This window comes from Prunus mume, linkage group LG3, assembly GCF_029339155.1.
Source record: "Prunus mume cultivar Tortuosa linkage group LG3, ASM2933915v1, whole genome shotgun sequence".
Lineage (NCBI taxonomy): Eukaryota > Viridiplantae > Streptophyta > Magnoliopsida > Rosales > Rosaceae > Prunus > Prunus mume.
In genome coordinates, this window is record NC_142700.1 from 1,974,352 (window position 1) to 1,994,261 (window position 19,910).

The 19,910-nt window shown below is 38.7% G+C and overlaps 4 protein-coding genes across 4 annotated transcripts; 1 reads left to right on the forward strand and 3 right to left on the reverse strand.

The window, feature by feature from the left end:
• Positions 1 to 285: 285 nt before the first annotated feature.
• Positions 286 to 3,166, reverse strand: LOC103324704 (disease resistance RPP13-like protein 4). The gene has a single exon (XM_008226798.2). The coding sequence runs from the start codon at positions 2,773 to 2,775 to the stop codon at positions 622 to 624; it is 2,154 nt and encodes a 717-aa protein (XP_008225020.2). The 5' UTR covers positions 2,776 to 3,166; the 3' UTR covers positions 286 to 621.
• A 259-nt stretch (positions 3,167 to 3,425) lies between these two features.
• On the reverse strand, positions 3,426 to 5,914 carry LOC103324630 (uncharacterized). The gene has a single exon (XM_008226711.2). The coding sequence runs from the start codon at positions 5,654 to 5,656 to the stop codon at positions 3,629 to 3,631; it is 2,028 nt and encodes a 675-aa protein (XP_008224933.2). The 5' UTR covers positions 5,657 to 5,914; the 3' UTR covers positions 3,426 to 3,628.
• A 4,863-nt stretch (positions 5,915 to 10,777) lies between these two features.
• Positions 10,778 to 12,604, forward strand: LOC103324631 (uncharacterized). Its single transcript, XM_008226712.3, has 2 exons — positions 10,778 to 11,562; positions 11,848 to 12,604. Exons 1-2 carry the CDS (start codon positions 10,902 to 10,904, stop codon positions 12,243 to 12,245), a joined length of 1,059 nt encoding a protein of 352 aa, XP_008224934.2. The 5' UTR covers positions 10,778 to 10,901; the 3' UTR covers positions 12,246 to 12,604.
• A 2,022-nt stretch (positions 12,605 to 14,626) lies between these two features.
• LOC103324632 (uncharacterized) lies at positions 14,627 to 19,577 on the reverse strand. Its single transcript, XM_008226713.2, is given in 6 exon segments — positions 14,627 to 15,398; positions 15,570 to 16,022; positions 16,883 to 17,053; positions 17,148 to 17,332; positions 17,930 to 18,464; positions 18,466 to 19,577. Coding segments are annotated over 6 exon segments (2,784 nt in total). The 5' UTR covers positions 19,453 to 19,577; the 3' UTR covers positions 14,627 to 14,945.
• Positions 19,578 to 19,910: the final 333 nt, after the last annotated feature.

A 19,910-nucleotide genomic window follows, 5' to 3' on the forward strand; every position in this document is an offset into this window, starting at 1 on the left:
TCCTATTGGGGCACAACGACATGTTTTTCGATTATTTTTGGTAGAATAATCTAGACCTTTCATAAGGATTTTTGACACAGATCCCGCGGCTTAAATTTCACCTCCCATGAAACTTGATTTCAGCCATCCATTTCTCCGAATTTTCTCTGTGATCATGGCATGGAAATGGAAGATGTGAGCTTTGCTGGTGCAGCTGTATTGATCAAGCAGACAGTGGAAATCAAAGTATAACATATCTGTAAACGATGCACTTTTTTCTACACAAATAGCGCTGCTAATTGCTAATTAAACACCCCAAAATTCTTTCTTCTTATTTTTTTGCTTAAAACTAAGTGCTAACAATGATCAAGGACAGCCAAAGATTCCAAAACAAGAAAAAGGATCGAATCTTGTGGCCTTTAAACATTCTTACAAAAAAGAAAAAGACATTGTGGGCTGGGCCATACTCAGTCAGTGGTGCTGACAAAGTGATAACAAAGAAACATATCCCGGTGAAGACTATGAATGCTCAAGAACCCTTCTCTCTAAGGACAGAAGCATAGCATCTGGTAATGGAGCAGCAAAGTAATAATACAAAGGATACAGCAAATTGAAGTATAAATTTCTAGTAATGATTGAGACTCAGTCTGCCTTTTTCCACACACCATTCTCATCACATGGGATGGAACTGAGTTCAGGACACTCGAATATCTCCAAGTACATGAGGTCTGGAAACAAGTCTTGCAGTTTTGACCAATCCATCTGCAACTTTTCCAAGAACTTCAAGCGTACCATTTTGGCACCCCATTTGCGTTCTTTTCCGTGAAACAGATTTGAGAGGCTTCCACCCCGGATATAGAGCTTCTTTAGTTTATTCAAATCCCACTGCATCAGCCAATCAGGCATCTTAGAACCAGGGAAGTAATGGAGGTTAAGTTTCTCCAAAGGAACAGAAACCGGATCCATCAATGGAGGTGGTGGTGGTGGTGGTGGTGGCTTTGTTGATTTTAACCGGCTCGTAAACTTCTTGGTTGCAATCCTCTTGAGAGTTAAAGGCTTTTTGGGAGTGTCATAAAGTCTTGACCATGATATAGATAAAGATCGGAGCTTTTTGAAATTTGCCAAAGAAATGAGCTCTCTTTTTGCAGCATCAGACGTTTTGTTTATGTCCACATGGATACTCAACTTCCTCAGATGTTCCAAACCTGACAAATCAGCTAGCTTACAGTAGTTGCCTCCAGGCCTTGGCTCACCAATCACAAACCCCTTAAGCACTTGGAGTTGGTTGAGCAAAGCAAGTCCTTTAGGCATGTGGCTGATCAAGTAACACTCATACATATCCAAGTGTGTCAAGTTCTTGAGTGAGCCTATCCCTTGAGGGAGCTGCTCCAAATCAGCACAACCATTGAGGTTCAGGATCCTCAGATTGCTGAGTTTGCAAATTGAAGCAGGAAGCTCTGTAATTCTAGAGACTCCTCGAAGGCTTAAGTACCGAATATGTCTCATATTCTTCAACCCTTTTAAGAACTCACTGTCCTCTACTTGAATCAGATGCTTGGCTGAGCTCTGCCAACTCCCAAGCTGCAACACCTTGACGTATTTCATCTTGGAGAACCATTCAGATCTAAAGTCAAGATTAGGCTCATTCACATTGATTATACTTTGAACCTTCTCCTGTTCTAATCGGTATGGCAATTCGTGTACAGAAGACCCCTCTTCAGTTTTTACGAGGCATGCCCTCCTAGAACAAGTAAAATCTTCGGTGGGATTTCCATTGCTATCAAAATTGAAGAATCCCGCTCTCTTTGCAAGTATGATCACAGCATCACGAATATAAGGGTCCATATTGCAGCTATCAGCACTTGGTCTGCCCTTTTTGTACACCGGCTTGATGAGGCCTTTTTCTATGAAGTCGTTGAAGAATTTATTTGCAGTATCCTCAGCAGTCTTGCCTGATGTACCTAAAGTGTCTATAAACCCCTCACCAACCCACCAATGCACTAAAACCTTCTTCTTTATGACAGCATTTTCAGGGAACACTGAGAAACAGAGCAAACAGAGCTTAGTTGTGACATCTAGATCATTGTACACCGCCGCAATTTCTAGGAATGTTGAAATCTCTGCCATTATTTTATCGTTGCTCTCAACTTGCAATTCGGCTGGTAAGTAAACTGAGCGATGATAACGGTTGAATTCCCTGCGGATCATGGAATCTTTTGCAAGTTGTAAGCTCTGGGAATTCAAATTGACTGAAGAGAGTTGAGGAGAAGAATGCAGGGACTCCTTTAACATAGAGACAATGCGGTGAGTATTTTTGAGCTTGTCCTGAAATTCTTTTGTACGTTCTTGTGACCCTGTTCTTTGTTTAAAGGCATTATCCAAGGCTTGGAAAGCGAAACCTTTCATAGAATCGTTGACTTGATCTTCCCATTGCCCAAATTTCCCGCAGGCCTTTTTGATGTAGATGAGATCATTCTGAATTTCCTCAAACATCCCTCGCAGATTACAATTATGACAGGAGGAGTCGGAGTCCTCCTCAATGATGGTATCATCGTCCTTGTTGGTGCTGCTGCTGCTGCAGCTGCCGCCGCCGCCACTACTGCTGCTGCTGCCGCCGCCGCCGCTGCTGCCTTCAACAGGCTGTTTCAACTCGGACATTTGGTGGAGAAAATCTGGGATGATAACCTCATTGAAAATTTGGAATGGTGTGACCTGCCTAGATTTCAAGTATGAAAGAAGATCTAGAGACACATAAGGTGACTCAAAAGATGTGGTCGAAAGGGCTCGTGTGGACATAGTTGTGAAGAAAAGGAATTGCAACGTGAAGAAGGAAGGGATGCCCAAATATTGAAGTGAAAAAAGGATTCTAAAAGTTACTGATCGTCTAAAGAGGATGAGTTGTAACTTGTAAAGTAGTCATGTGCCCTCTGTTGAATGATACCCAGCACACCAGTAGGGACCATTTTTCCAATGGTTTGACTAGTAAACTTTGGCATGCTGCTGCATGGACTTGTCAACGACTACAGAGTCAAGGTCTCCCATAAAAAGAAGGAGAAGTTGTCAAAAATATAACCCGTTTGTTAACCATTTTAATTTTAATTTTTAGTTTTAATTTTTTGTGCTAGAGTATAGAGGAAAATAAGAATGAGAATGTAAGTGAGGATGAGATTTAGAGAGGGGATGATGAGAGGGAGAGTAACAAAAGTGAAAACAATTTCAAATATATTTCAGTTTTTAATTTTTGTTTTCACTTTTGCTACTCATCCCTCTCATCTTCCATCTCAATCCATTCTCCATTCTCATTCTAACTTCAATTCTCTCTCTTTTTCCATTATACTCTAGCACAAAAATTGAAAACTAAAAGCTAAAATTGAAATTTATCAAACTAATGTACGAAAAAAATTGAAAACTAAAAGCTAAAATTGAAATAGTTATCAAACGGGCTCTAAAAGAAAGGTGTAATTTGGTTTGTGGAATTCATTTGGGTGAGCAAATTACATCATTTAAATTGAAATTAACAAAAAGTTCATTTGGTTCCAAAGGGACCAAAATATCAAGAAAACAAACTGCAACAAAGTTGTGATTCATTTCAACCATCCCCTTCTAAAGAAATGAAGAGCCAAGCCCAGCTGATTTTCGTTTGGTTCCTTTACTTAACTGCCACCATTTTGGTTCCAGCTTGGTTTTCCAGCTCATAGAATTGTGTTCCCAAGCCCAGATGATTCATCAGTAGCCAAGTGAAAGTCAGAAGTTCTCCACCCCTACTTGGTTGCTGAGCATGCACAATTGGTCTACATTTAATGGAAGCATAGGACAATAATTCCACCCACACTCGGCTCATTAGCTTCCATGGGTCTGCCTCGACCTCTTCAAGCTGTTTTACTAGGAAACATGCATCGAACAACACAGATTTGCTTTTACCCTTCACAGCGGCTGATCTGAATTTGGCTTCCACAGCATTAATCTTTTCACAAGCTTCCCGATGATCAGGTATTGAGTGCTTGAAAAAGAACCTCTTGGCCTCTGCACGTGTGTCCTGGAAGACTATATGCCAATTCCCCAAAAATGCAGCCATCATATTATGCTGCATCGCCAGAAGATAAAACATATAATCTGAAAGTAGTTTGCAAATTTTTCTTCTTTCGTTTTCAGCGTTGTGCTCCGTTTTCGCAAAGTAGAGTTCCGTTGCTATGTGCCACAGAAGAACACTTTCTGCATATTGATATTCCCCTACACTCCATTTGAGTCCCAGATAGTTTGAAGTCTGCAGGAGAGCCCAGTCACCTCTTTGTGAAGATGCCTCCATGGCAGCTCTTCTGTTGTTTGCTTCCAAAGATTTTATCCTCAGCTGCTTGAACAAAAATTTCTTGACATCTTCAGTGACTGCCTCTGAGGTTGAAAAAAAACAGACTTTTATTTTATCTAGAATTCCTCTAACGCCCACATTTTCAGCAAAAGTGTACACCCATTCTGGATGCTCATCCAGGCAATTGCTTATCATATTATACTTGGACACCAATCCAGACCACCTTCCTCTTTTCAATATCAATTCACCAATATATGATCTGTTCCAGATGTTGTTGAAGGCAATGACTGTCCAGTCTGAACAAATGAGCTTCAACACTGACAAGGTGTCCAGGATTATGGCCCCATTAAGCAAAGCATAGGTAAGAGCAATGTCAAACTTATCAAACTTATGTTTTTCAACTAAAGCAAATAACATCAAGGCACCAACGGTTGAACAGAAGGTAATTAAGCGGAGAATGTACCCAACTTTGTGACGAGCCACAACCACCTTGGTATGGAGAACCTCATACATGAAGCTGAGCTCATACTCTATCAATTGAAAAGCACTAACATGGGTTCTTTTGAGAAAAAAATCTCGACTGCGTTCTCGAACTTTGGAGCTCAGAAGGAAACCAACAATGAGCCCTTTGAAACTTTCAAAGAAGCGATATGCTTCCTGCAGTAACTGCACGTCATCTAGAGATTCTTTAGGAACACCATCAACTGTAAATTTGGGGTTCTTATAATTCCCAATGTTCATTGGCCTTACTGGCAGCTCTACTTGTGTTGGAACTTCGACTGACCTCATTGTAGAGTATATTTCCACAGCCTCTTCATAGTCAGGCCCAGGCTCTGGCTCTGGCAATACAGTCTCTCCAAAATGGTCCAAGCTAGCAAGATACAGAGCACATGTTCTCTCCCCAAACTTGATAGTTCCCACAACAAACACTAGGACTGTTGGGAACCAAAGCTTGTTTTCAAAAAGTGTCATATAGAAGCTGTAAGCAGCTGCCAGGACTTGTAGAATGAGTTGAATCAAATGCCTGAGCCAGAACTCATTGTCCTCAAGAGCAAAAGAAGTAATAGTATCAGGGCCACCAAGATGCACTAAAAGAAATGAAGCCCAGAATGCTAAAAGGTCTTTATTCTTTCCAGAGTCACAACGGTCACCTTGGCTTTTGGTGATTACCCCAATTGCAACAACAGCAACCCAGTCGGAGAGCAAGTATGCCGACCAGATCAGCACTACAATCAATTTTCTTCTGCATTTTTGCCTGAGTGGTGCAAAAAAAAATAAGAAAATTTGAAGTGCAAGGCTCAAGAGAATACAGCCCCTCAGATTCCATTCCTCCCATATCTTCGTGATCTCCTTCGGTATAGGTAGCTCCATAGTTTTCACCAAACCCTTTACCTTGGTTAAGCTAGCAAGCCTGGCCTAGTCTCTGTTCTGCTTCATATGAGCAACCAACTTATGCACTCTCTCTTGATTGCACGACTCTTTTCTCTGGATTGACTTAAAAGAGACATTGTACCACAATCATATGGTAATTGCTTTGGCTATTCCTGTGGAAATTTCTATCCTCATTCTCTTTGGGGTGATATACTTCAATTCGTACCAACTTCGAATAGTCAAGTCAAGTACCTTTCTTTAAGATGCACCTACTAGGAAGTTGGGTTTAGCAATATGATTGCAGATATTTCACCTAAAACTTTCATGGTATCCAGCTGCAGAGAAAGCTCGTGTGGGTTTAGTCAATTGTTGTTTTGTTTTTTCTATTAAAAAGTAAAAAGACTTGTCTTTCTCTATTGCTTTTATTATAGTAAGTCGTCTTTCTCTGAGTACTAGTGTCATTTTCTTCTGAATAGTTTCTTCTTTACCAGGAAGCAGATGAGACGACTGACTTAAAGCATGAAATTAGGCCCCTCCTATATTTACAGTCTTCTAATAATTTCGGACCACAGCCTATACTTTGTTTAAACGAGAGAGCTAAGCTAAAATGGAGTTTGCAACTTATCTTGGCCTAAGAAGAAGCCGCCTAAACAGAAACGACTATACCGGGTCAAATTGCTTCATCTGAAAAAAAGAAAAGAAAAAAGAAACATAAGACAACAAGGGTATTTTTATTTAGGATTCAGTAATATTTCATTCACTTATTTAGGATTCAGTACACATGTCTCATGAGAAAAAAGATTCATATCATAATTAAAGATTAACATATAACAAGTCGTGTAAAAGAAATGGGAAAAAAAAAATTAGAAAAATATGTCTATATAGCCGAGCGGCTATACTGAGGTTTTTTAGCTTTAGTATAGCCGAGCGGCTATACGCTTTAAACATATTGTTTGTTTATTTAATTTAAACTATTAATTTTGTTATTAGTTTATTAGTTTTGACCCGTGTTTCTCTTGTTAAGAATAATTAAATTGAAAAAAAAAAAATGTATCCAAGAATGTATCCAATGATGTGAAAGATACTTTGAATTTTGAGCTCATAAACTAGGCTTGAGAAACAAAGCCCATGGGCTAAGAATTCAGGCAAAGATCATGCAACAATAGCGTTGGGGAAGAATTCCTGGGATTTTTTGACATAGCATGTTTCGTTCCTTGGGGCACTAGATTGTTGGAGATTGATCAAATACAAAACCCGATGCAGCTTTTAACTGAAAGGCAACCAAATGACATTGGAATCCAACATCCATCCACATTCAGATGATGATATCATGGAAATGGAAATGGAAGATTTGAGCTTTGCTGGTGCAGCTGATAACATAAGGTCCATATTGATCAAGCAGACAATGGAAATCAAAATATAACATAAAAGTTGTTCATCCTTATCCAATTTTATCATCTACAGTTACATAAATGACAAGTTTATTAGATGATCTACGTGGGCAACTGTGGTTAACATTAGCCTTTGATCTTTAAGAAATCTACCACCCTACAAACTGCTCTCAGCAAGCCTCAATTGCCACTGTATTTGTCTGGTAGCCTGAGCTTAAAGCATTGGTTCGCCCTCTGGCTTATTTGAGGTTCCACATGGGCTTTGGACTCGTCGGTCTTTAAAAAAAAAAAAAAAAAGTTGCGGCTCTTGGGCAATTTGGAGGAATTTACATATGGCGGCCACTGAAGAAATGGACGGTGTAACTGTTGAGTAACGACTTTGGACCAAGAATAGTAAAACCGTTTTCTTATCCTCGTACGTTACCATATCCTTTCCCTTCCCGGCACTAGCTGCTACCACACTCTCGTCTCGTCTCATCTGTTGACTTTTCCCTCTGACCACCACCGCCCAAATGAGGTCTAGCTATAATATTATTATTTTTTATTTATTTTCATTTTTATTATTTGGTTCGGACGAAAAGCTATTGACAGAAATTTCGCCACATGAGACAGTTGCCTGGCTGGCTCCTACTACCGATCATCGTATGGGAATTTCCTGGATGGATCAATGGTCTCATCTGCTAGCTTTGCAAAGGAGCTATCTACCTAGGTCCTTATCCTTTTATTATTTATTTATTTATTTACAATTTGATTTTGACAGTGTGACTAAAACGGTGCACTTTCTCAACACAAATAGTGCTGCTAATTGCTAATTAAAACACCCCCAAACTCTATCCTTTCGTTCACACTCCTCATCTGCGTCAATCCTCCCAACTGGGAGGGGTCCACGCCTTACCCACACCCCCACACATATATATAGTTGGGAAGTTGATCAAGTTTAGGTGGAGAATAATTAATGCAAAGTTAGTTTACGTACGTGTCACAGAAGTTGGGGATTTGGTGAAATCGCAGGCATGCAATTTGGAGAAATTCATGTCCACACAAAAAAAAAAAAAGAAGGCTGTCTTCAGATTTGGACCAGAAGAAGTTCACCTGAAATTATAGCACCAACCAATTGACTCATCTTTAGTTTTTCTAGCCATGTATGCATTGCTAATTAATTCTCAATTAAATAAGTAATTGACTACCCCCACGTCTTTCAACGGACAATAAATTGCCATTTGCATATACATGGTCCCATTTGTTTCCATTATCCGTTTCGTTTTTTCATGGGTGGTCGGTTGTCTCTAGAAAAGCAGCTTACCCAACCATGCAAGCCTCCCGTGTAATCTTTTTAGCTGACAGTCTACAGCTTACTTTCATGTAGCTTCAATTGTGGGACTCGTAAAATAAGTTTATTTGACATACATTCTTATTTGTTTTTTTATTTATTGGTATTTTAATGAGTTTAATCCTCTATTTTTTAGGGTTTTGATCCAGAATGAAAGATCTCTCACTAAAATATATCCTCTGTAAGTAATTTGTCTCAATATATATCCCAAAACATGATCATCAAAATTAAAGTGAGGTGGTCATCTTATTATATGTTAGTGTTAAGAGTACTATTGCTTTTTATTAAAAGGTCTAGATGATCTTTCATCATCGGTCATACAACATGACCGTGTATATATATATGTTTATTTGAGTTGACAAGCACCATCTCGCTGTCCCTCTTTCTTTCGCTGATAATTTTATGCTAACTACATATACCTATTTTCTCATCTAATCTAAACGAATTATGTATTAATATATATAATGCCACTTAGTATACTTTTATCCTCAAATAAGGTTATTTGATGGTATCGGTCTATTACGAATTTTACTTCAACTATTTGAAACATTTATTTATTTTTCAATTTTTAATATTCAGATCATTGAAATACAATGCAACGTAAACCTTAAACAAAGGATGTCTTTCAAACAAGACTATTATATATGTCTCAAAACTTTATGCAAGTATATAGCATGCATGCATGCAACAAATATTGTCGCAATATTAATCCCCATGCATGGCCTATAGTAGTGTAGTTTGTCAAATCTTTCGTACGTATTGATGATACTGCCCAAACGTCTTGCTCTGAAAAGGCCTAGACTTGAGAAAACCTTTTTTATTTTCTGCCTGCAAATAATTAATTTACATACGTGTGTGGTGGAAATTGTATACTCAGAAGCTATGAGTATTGTTTTGCTGGATGTGAGGAGAACGTACATGTGTTGCCGTCACACATAATTAAGTATGTAATGATATCTCAGCATGTGTGACAGACTAAGATGGTTTTGTAGTATTCGATCGACTAAAAACAGTGCAAGATTAAGTTTAGTCAACAATATAATTATTATATTTAACAATATAATATCTTGCTAATGTCATCAAATAATATCCTGCTCATGCATAATAATAAGGGAATTTCACTAAAACACCCTAAATAGGGACTGAAATTATAAAAAAACTCAACACCCAAAATACTTTATAAATACACCCAAAATCCATCATTACACACACTCAAAACTCATTTATAAACACACCCAAAAATATACAATTGTTGATTTTGGGGTTGATTTTGGGTGTGTTTCTATGTTTAAATAGTGTTTGAATTTTTTTATAAATATATGTCTAAGATTTGGTTTATTTATGAATTTGTATAATAATAATTTACAAAGCTTCAAGACGAAAACAAATCTGGCCTCCTTTCCACTAATTTTAATTATCTTTTGTAAAATGAAAATAACGGAAGTAATTAAGCAATTTTCCTAACCCAGCTGTACCTGAAAGATCGATATGGTGCGAGGGCGTGGTCGTGGTCGTGGTCGTGGTCGGTTTAGAGGTGCCTTAGACGTGTTGCAAGACACGTGTCACTTGTAAGCCAGCTTAGGGTGATTTCCAGGATGTTTCTACACTGTCCTTGATTAACGGTCTTAAGACCGTTCTTCAGCCCATTTAAATATTCAAATTAGTGCTTTCTATTTTGGATTTAGTTCTAAACTTTTCTGTCACCTAAAGGCTAAAGCCAAACCTCTTTACCTTGATCTCAAAAAAGGTTTGCGACCCCCCCATTTACAAAAAAGAGTTTATGAAAGAGTATTGTAATGATTTTAATTCCTACTTTTCTGTCAGAATAATTTAAATTTGTGATTTCCTCACCTTTATTAAACATACATAATAAAAATTTGAGTTTAACATTAAAATAAGTAATTAAATATCTTCAAAATTAATAATGCAATCAACTAAGAAGTAGTTCATCAAATTCTAATTCCTGAATTTCCTCATTGCAAAAAAAAAGGTTTCGTGTAAAATGGAAAGATTTTATTCATGTTTGAACTACGATTTCTAACCGTTAATTAAATATGAATTATCATGTTTATCAAGAGGCCAAATTTAGGAGCATAACTCTTGAGATAGAAACTAGACTGTTACACTGTCACTTATCAAAAGTTGCCAACTTGACAAATTATAATCATGCCATGCCCACGATTGACGAAGAAAAAATGTCACTCGCATTAAGGGGAGACTCTAGCGTCCAGCTCTGATACGTGGGCCCCTACGTGGATATTCCTCCGACACTGTACAAGTAGGCCCGCCCCGAACATCTAAGCCGTTCGTTCCTCCTCCGAATGATCCAACGGTTCAAACCCCTTTAGAAAAGCGCGTCCGTTACTCTCCCTCCCTCCCTCTATATATGTATATCTCCATGCATCATCACTCAATCCACCAGGACTACCAATTACTTCTCACTACAAACACAACATTTTTTCAGACTTAATCCCTCACCATAATTAAGTACATAATTAAGACTTGATTATAATTATAAATCAAAATGGGGTGGATTGCTTCTTTGAAGATTGTGCTAATTTCGAGCGGCGTGGTAGCGTTGGCGTGGGCTATGAAGCTCTCCGTTCCACTGGCGATGGAATTCGTAGCCTCTCACTTGCCGCTCGTGTGCGCCTCCTTCCGATCCTTGCTCAGGCCTCCGTATATCTACGTTCTCATCAACGGCATCATCATCACCATCGTCGCTTCCTCGAGGTTCCACCACGACCGCTCGCCTCAGCCTAAGCCTCAACCGGAAGAGTCTGAATCGACCGTCTTGGAGTTGGAGACGACGGCGGTTTACGAGCAGCGGAGATATCTAGGGCCTCTAGTTCATGAGGAGGTGCACGAGGAGAGGCCTGCGGTGATCAATGACTCTGTAGAAGCAGAGCCTGAGCCGGAGGTTGAAGATGATCGTGTAGACGAAGACGAGGTTGTGATCTCGAGCTCCACGTGGACGCCGCCGAAGAGTGTGATGAAATCCAACGAGATTGCTTCGCCGGAGGTTGAAGATGTTCGTGTAGACGAAGACGAGGTTGTGATATCGAGCTCCACGTGGACGCCGCCGAAGAGTGTGATGAAATCCGACCAGATTGCTTCGCCGGTGGAGAAACCTCTGGTTTCTGTGAGATTCAGCCACCGGAAACCGGCTAGATCCAGTCCTGAAGGTATTTAATTCTCAATTTCGTGGTCGTAATTTTCTGTTTAATTAATATAATCGTAATTAGGGTCTAGGTTTAGAGCTTCGTTTGCCGGTAGTGAAGTAACGGTGTTGAAGTTTGAAAACAAAGTAGAGTTCCAATGTGGCGTGCGTATATGTCTATTTCGTACACGGTGCGATTGAATTGTCTATGACACCCTTTTAAATCAAGGGTTGAAAAGTAAAAAATGCTCTGTCTCATAAGGGTACAGTGGTCATTTAGCGATTTATTAACCGGGAAACATTTTGCCAGGTGGGAAGCCGTTGAGAGTAGCGAAGCCAAAACGGCACGACACATTGGAGAACACGTGGAAAGCGATAACGGAAGGGCGTTCGATGCCGTTGAGCAGGCACATGAAGAAGAGCGAGACGTGGGAGAATCACGGCCGTCAAGTTCAACTCAAGGTTGACTCAGCAGTGGACACGTCAGCGGTGCTGAACTCAGAGACGTTCAAGGACTGGACGAATCAGCAGCAAGTGACAGCATCGGCTGGGGGCGTAGGGAAGCTGAGGAAAGAGCCGTCGCTGAGCCAGGACGAGTTGAACCGCCGAGTTGAAGCGTTCATAAACAAGTTCAATGAGGAAATGAGGTTGCAGAGACAAGAGTCGTTGAATCAATACATGGAGACGGTCAAGCGTGGAAGCCATTAATCACATATATGGTCAAAGTTTTTTTTTTTTCCCTAATTTAGTCAAAAGAGATTTTTAAAATTAGATTGAAATTAATTTTAATCAAAAAGAAAAGAAAAAGATGGGAGTTACAAATTCACAATTATTGTTTTTTTGGGGTTGTTTCTGTTTTTCAAAGTTCCATTTGATTCATAATTCATGTAACAAAGTTATATAGTCATAGAAAAGGAAGGAAATATATATATATATATATATATATGTATAAGTCAGTCAGTCTCTCCGTCTGTAAAGAAAGAAACCTTTTTTCTTTTCTTCTCTTTTTGGTTGTATTGTAAAGGAAGAAACTTTAATCTATTTAAGTATTTTTGTTGTTGTTGTAACTTGTGTATATCTTCGTCTTGATTGTGTTTTTTCAGTTGTCAAATTCTTTTTCTCTTACTTTGGTCTTTTGGCAAAACCATAATTTTGAATTGGTTTAGTGAATAAAAACTTAAAATTAGTGAGAAAACTCTGATCCGAGACTTCTGGAAACTCACTGGTCCATAATTATGATTAGTCAAAATAGTTAAGGGACTGAGAGCATCCACAATGAGCTCCCTAAACCATCTTCTTAGACAAATTTTAGAGAGGAATCGTAAAAATGCAACTCCAACCACTCCCTATCCACCTCATAAAATAAGAATTCCTCTATGAGCTCCTAAGAGCATCTCCAGCGCTCACCCAAAACCTCGCAAAGGCCCCTAGCAGCCCAACTCCAGAGAAAGAGCTCGGCAATGGCTGGTCCCACCAGCCCAGCCAAAAAAAATCAATTTTTTTATAAAAACCAAAAATTATGGATATTTTCCCTATAAATACATAACAATTTTATTCACTTTCCTTATAAATACATAACAATTTTATATTTTGTTGCATATATTTTTTTTTTACTTAGACTTAGCAAACTTTTATTTAATGCTATTTAATGAGTATTTCTATTTAATTAACTATTTTATTTTACAATACAGATGGACCAATTAAAAAAGAGTTAAAGCATTTATGACTCTCCAAATTAAGGAATATGGTTGGAGTTGAAATTTTTAGAGAGCTCCTAAAATAGCTTTCTTATATTCTTAGCCAAATTTTAATGAAATAGAGAGCATCATTATGAATGCTCTAAGTGACCTAAACATGGCTTTCCATCTGTCTAAATTGTATGGGCCCTACCCTATAGTTTTGTGTGAAGCTCATTAATTTATAATTGATTTGCTTGGTTGGTTCTTATCCAAACCCATAATGAATGACGCATTATTTTTCTTGTTGAGAACTTGAGAATGAGACGAGTTATTTACCTTAGGCTTAATTACATCAATGCCCTTAAAATTTCAGTTAAATCTCATTTTATCCCTCTCAAACCCAAGATGATACACTTTCATCCATTGACCGAGGTTTGATGATCCACTTTATCATCTGTTGTCAACTTCATTCAAAAATCTGTTAACTTCGATGATGTGACATGGATGTTTTTGTAATTTCATACACTTGGATTATTATCCACTAATTGAGTGGGTGACGTGGCAAGTGGAACCCACCTTCATATAGATAAAAACATAATTAAATACGCTAACAATTAAAAATTAAATAAAAACTTAAAACTACATTTTAAAAAGGATAAAATGTTGAAAACCTAACAGTCACCACCATCACACCCAAGCAAGACACAGCAACCACAACCACCTCTCCGGGAGCTACTTCTTCAAGAAGTGTTTTTTTGGTCAATCTTCAAGAAGTTCATGGGATAAATATATATAACAATTGAAAGCTCATCATTGGAAACTTGTTAGTTTTGTGGGTGACCATTGGACTAACCATTAAAGCATTCTAATTTCCCCATTTTTAGATGAAGTTGACAGCATGGGGTAAAGTAGGTCACCAAATCTCGATCAAACGATGAAAGTGAGTCATTTTGAGTTCGGAGAAGCAAAGTAAAATTTGACTAAAGTTTCAAGGGACATTAGTGTAATTAAGCTTTATCTTAGTAGAAAGAGTTAATTTCAACTTAGTACCTTGAATTCTTATCTTTAAGGCACATTTGCTCCTACATTCTCAATTTTAAAGATTGCATACGCTAAACTTTTCAATTTTGTGCAATATGGTTCCAGCGTTAACTTCATCGTCAAAATTTTTGTTAATTGCTTGCGTGACAAGTTTGGGTCCCACCTATTCACTTATTTCAATGTCAGTTGAAGGGAGTTATAAAACAATTTGGTATTAATGCATACAATGTGTTCTTTATGGACGAGAAGACGCCAATTACCCGAAAATACTCTTCGACTGACATCGAAATATGTGAATAGGTGAGACCCATGCATGCCATGCAAGCAATTAACGGAAATTTTGATGTCAAAGTTAACGCCGAAATCAGATTGTAAATAATTGAAAAGCTTAAGATATGTAATCATTAAAATTGAGAGTGCAAGAGCAAACATGTCTTAAGGGTGAGAGTTCAGGGTACTAATCGAAATTAACCCTAATGGAAATGTAGTAACTTCATTCCGTTGAACCTCTTTCAAAATCTGCAAACAAGAAGAAGCCCCTTTCAGACTCCGCTACCCAGCAGTAACATTTTGAGTGTGAACAGAAAACTACAGCTACTTTCTTGCATAAGATATACAGGTCCAAGATACAAACCAGAATACAGGGGGCTCAACAGTTAGTCGACATATGCTTCAATTTGTTCTTAAATCAACCGCCTCGTTTTAGCCTTTTTATTCTCTCAAGGGCGCCAATGTGGCTGTCACCGTCCTTGGTCACAGCAGCACCATCTCCGCCCTCATCTTTTTCAGCCTCCTTTCTCTTGTTAGCCAACTCTCCAAAAACAGCAGATGGGACCTCCTTTTGTGCAATTTCAACCCCTTCATCATCTTCTGAATCACTTGCATCGGGTAGCTCAATGTCTTCATGATTTGCAGCAACTTTGATCCCTCCGTCCGTCTGTGATTCTACTCCAGCACTCACAAAGCCCACTTTTCTGTTACCATCTTTGGTGGTAGTACCGTTAGCCACTGGTGCCAACTGCCTCTCTAAAGCAGCCATTTCATCTTCAGGAACTCCAGCCTGTTTCAACTTGTCTTTTGCCTCATCCATGTTCAACCTCTGATCCTTTTGCATCATATACTCGGGTAGTATAAAATGTGTCTATAAGAACAAAAAGAGAGAGAGAGAGAGAGAGAGAGAGAGAGAGAGAGAGAGAGAGAGAGAGATTTGAAATGAGCAATTGAGGAATTCTTTTTCTAAGACCTCAAAAGAACCTCTACCTAGGTTGCTGACAAAAATTAAGGGTAACAAATATTTAAGATAAAAACAAACCTGGCTATAGCTTGCAGAAACACTTCGCTTAATTCGAAGCATCTCTCGGAAGGTATCTTCATTTCCATGTTGCACCTCAAACTCATGCCATTTGTTCCAGAAATCTACATCAGATCGTGGATCCGAAAACTGTGATGCAAATATATATACCCCCCGAGCACGATCAATTTCTCCTAAGCTCTTCTCAAGCTCAGCATACTTCAAGCACATTGTCTTCACATCTTTGTCTGGAAGACCGGATTCTATTGCTTGCTCATATATCTCCCTTGTTTTGGGGATGCCAAATATCTCCGCAGCACGGGCAATGTAGATTTCATACATGCTCAATTTCTCATGGTTTGGAACAGCCTTAGTTGCTTCATCATAGACCTTCATAGCGCGCTTTGCTAGACCATAATCCTCCTCCAGCTTCGCAAATTGAAGATACAGAGGTTTCTTTGCATCAGCAGGCGCCTGAAATACCATTTTCAGGTTAGTAACACAATAAAATAATGATGTACAAAGGCAACATTCTAGCATGTTGAACTCAAACCTAAAAAAGATTTCCAAGATGTGAAGAGCGCGCGCGCACACACACACACACACTAATACACATCAGTCAGTAGAGTGATTGGCATCTGCAAACCAGAAGGAGAATCTGGACACGCAAAAAAATACAAGATCTAGCAAGTCAGGCTAAAGGTAGGTTAACATGTTGATTAAAATTAAGTAATTTCCCATGTGCTCCAGATGTCCTCAAGTTTCAACATTTATTTTGGTATGTTATGAACCTAAGACCTACCACGTTTTCTCACAATTGAATTCATGGAAATAACACAGAGGAAGGTCCTTGCACACTTCAAAACAAGCTTGGCTTATAATAATCAGGGTATCCTCCCATTCATCCCAAGACAGAGTAATAGAGTATTTACAATCGTAGTGTGAAGACAACAAGATAATTATTGGACACAACAAACACAGTGACGCAAGTAAACAGTGTTGCAGGCCCCATTGATTGTCAATGAAACGTAGACCACAAGCAGACATACAAAAACCAATTGCAATTAGACCTCAATATCCAGTCAAGTTCACTTTAAACAATGGATAGTAGGATGCAAGAATGATGTGACAAGACAGAATCCCAATAATCAACTTGCTAATCAGATAAAAGTATATTCATTAACCAAACCAAGGTGAAAACTAGTCATGTTCAGCTCAGATAAACCGTGTAATCCTCTACTAATTGTCAAAAAATCAAGAATCCAGTGCTTTAGAAATACCAGAGTAACTTATATTACCAGAATAAAGTCTAAAGGGACTGATAATGTTCTTACCGCTTGAACAGCATCCTCAAATAGCTGTCTTGCACGTTCCAGTTCTTTCTTCCCATATCTCTTTACAAATTTAGAGAGATATGTAACCCATATGTCTTTGACATGTGGGTACTTAAATATTTTGGTACCTTTTTCATACACCTTGAAAGCATCTTCAAAGTATTTATGCTCCTGCGCAGTCAAATTATCATCGTATGATAAATTGTCATCATAAGAAATTTATAAGTAAAAATTCAAGAAAAGAGCAATGAAAGGAATGCCATACCTCCAGAAGCAATGCATAATTGATTATGATTTGTGGCGTGGCTATCTTCAAATCCAGTATCCTCTCATAAACAGCCCGGGTGGACTCCAATTTACCCAGGCTCTCCTCTAAATCCACGTAAAAAGTCCAAATTCTTAAGGACTTATGCAGCTTCATCTGAACTGGTTGGTTCCCATCAGCCGCCACTGCAAAAGCATAAGCCAAAGGTTAGAAGTTTAGTTATAGCTCCACAAATGCCACATAAGTTATAGCTCAACATTCAAAACAAAGAAGTGAGAAATAAAATGAGGTGTCTAAACCAAAAATAGAAAAAGAATGGGAAATGAATAATAATAATAATAACATAAGCTCAGAGAAAAATTTATTTTGAGCATTTCTGGAACTGAAATTTAGCAATATCAAAATTATAACTACAATGATGAAGGCACTTGGAAGTCCATGACAATTGTAGATCTCAAATACATTATTTGGAATAATTATTAGAGATAAGACCAAACAAATCAAAGCAAACACCTTTAAATTCATAACAAAATATATGGCTTCAAAGTATAAAAACAATAGCATAACAATTATCTGCAGGATTCTACGCTGAAGATATATCAGGAAGTGTTTCTATGTTTGAGATAACAGAACAATTAAAATACTGAATTACTCAAGCTTCTTCCATTTTTATTTTTATTTTAAATTCCAACTCACACACTCTAATAAAATGTAGTAACATACTCGAAAGTAGCAGACCAGGAAATAAAAAAAACACACAGAAAACCAATTAAAGATGATACCTCTGCGTTTCACCTCAACGGATGGCTCTGCGGTGGCCCGCCTCATTAGTTCCAGTGCTCCTTTGAAATTCTTATGCCTCAATTCCATTTCTGCCCACTCACACCAAAGACTAGCCAAATTATCCACTGTCTTGTAGTTCACCTGAACTGCTTTATCAAAAATCACTCTTGCATTTGCAATATCTTTGTGATTCTCGTACAACTTAGCAAACGCAACCCACAACGTATGGGGCTTCCCCACCGCTTTCATTGGATCAACTGTCCTCACCGCCTCTGTGTAAGTAAGTATCTGCTTCGTGGGATTGCCCTCAAAGAGCTTCACTCTTCGGTGCCACTGCTCTACATTATGGGGATTTTGTCGTAAAAGAACACTATTAGCCAGTATAGGTCTTCTATCCATAAGATGCTCCAATCGAGCCAACCTCAAATCTACATCCTTATCATCATGTAACCAAAACCCATTAAGCATTTTCTTCTCAAACTCAGCCAAAGACAAGTTAACATCCAATCGAAGATCTTCTTCCTCCTCATTTCCCATCCTCTTCTACTCCCTTTTCTTCTTCCTCCTCTTCATCACTCAAATCCACTGTCTCCATCTTATGGACAAGCATACTATCTTCAAACCCAGCATAAGAATCAAAAATTACACTAAAATCTCTTACCGTTACCACAGTAGTCATACCCTCCTCAAATATATCCCTAGCTTTCTCGTGCAAATTCCTCCTAATGTAATAGTCCGCCAGTGAGGTCCATAACCGTCCCACCTCGTCTGTAAATTTCCTAATCCCACCTCTAATAATAGCATCTACATTGAGGCCTGACACCTCCGTAGCATGCTTAGTAAGCAAATCACACAATTCCAGCCACAGCCTATGTTTCGTTTTCCCCTTTATCGAATAAAACTGATCATCATTCAAAACTGAAGCCAGCCTCTCGGCGGCCTCTTGCCAAAGACTAGAATTTATCAAGAACTCAATGAAATCTTCAATATGGGTAGGGTCATATTTCAAATACCTGCGATAAACCCGAAGCGAGGTCTCAATTGGGATACCGGTTTGGCTCACGAACTTCAGGTACGGGTCCCAAATGCGGTCGTGCTGCGTCACCGGAAGAGCACACAGAGCTCTGTCGAAGGTCCGGCGAGTCCGAGTGACCAACTTCTGCTCCGTCAAAGTTTGCAAGTACATAGTCCAAATTTTAGGCATTTTGTGCATAGTAACCAGGGCTCTTTCAAAAGTGTTGTTGAGGGTTTCATACTGGAAGTGAGTGATGGGTAAATTGCGAACAAGCTCGAGGCGTTCGCGAAGGTAAGCGTTCCAAAGCTTGTAGCTCCCAGGAAGGGCCTTGAGTGCTCGCTCGTAGATTATAAAACGCTTCTTGAATGGAGATTCGGATCGAGCGATGAGGTAACGCCACCATAGCTTGAGGCTAAAGGGGTTTCGGAGAAGCTCTTCTTCGTAAAGAAGGTCGTCTTGGGATGGGTATAATTCCTGAGAGATCGACATGGACGAAGTTGCAGACATAAGAGTTGCTAATCCCTGGGGAAAGTTCGGGTATACAATAATCGGGAATTTTGGGTTTGAAAAAACCCTAAATATGAGGGAGGATAGGAGGGAACACAAGCTTCGATCTACCGTTAACCGGAATTGGAATTTGTTACGAAAGATAAATTTTATTTTATTTTTTTTTTTTTTGGTTGGAGCGAAAGATAAATAATTAAGAAAATACTCGTGTACTTTTCTTCTCACTCGATTTATAGAGTTGGAATTTTTATTTTTTATACAGATATTTTATTTGTCAAGTAGAATTATGATTGACTTAATTATGTACATACCTTGTGCTTTCAAACTTATCTTAGATTACCACTGTGTTTGTAACGCGTCTCAAAATACTCCCAACCTTTTAAAACCGCTCACGCTTCTGCTCACCGCTTTTTTAACGTTCTTCTGAACGTTGGGCCCCACTTCCTTTTTATTCTTTT

What these genes read in the sequence shown, in the direction of transcription:
- LOC103324704 (XM_008226798.2), bottom strand. Translation starts at nt 2,775, where the DNA reads ATGTCCACACGAGCCCTTTCGACCACATCTTTTGAGTCACCTTATGTG.
- LOC103324630 (XM_008226711.2), bottom strand. Translation starts at nt 5,656, where the DNA reads ATGGAGCTACCTATACCGAAGGAGATCACGAAGATATGGGAGGAATGG.
- LOC103324631 (XM_008226712.3), top strand. Translation starts at nt 10,902, where the DNA reads ATGGGGTGGATTGCTTCTTTGAAGATTGTGCTAATTTCGAGCGGCGTG. An exon ending in GGCTAGATCCAGTCCTGAAG is followed by an intron (nt 11,563 to 11,847) that starts GTATTTAATTCT and finishes ACATTTTGCCAG; the next exon opens with GTGGGAAGCCGTTGAGAGTA.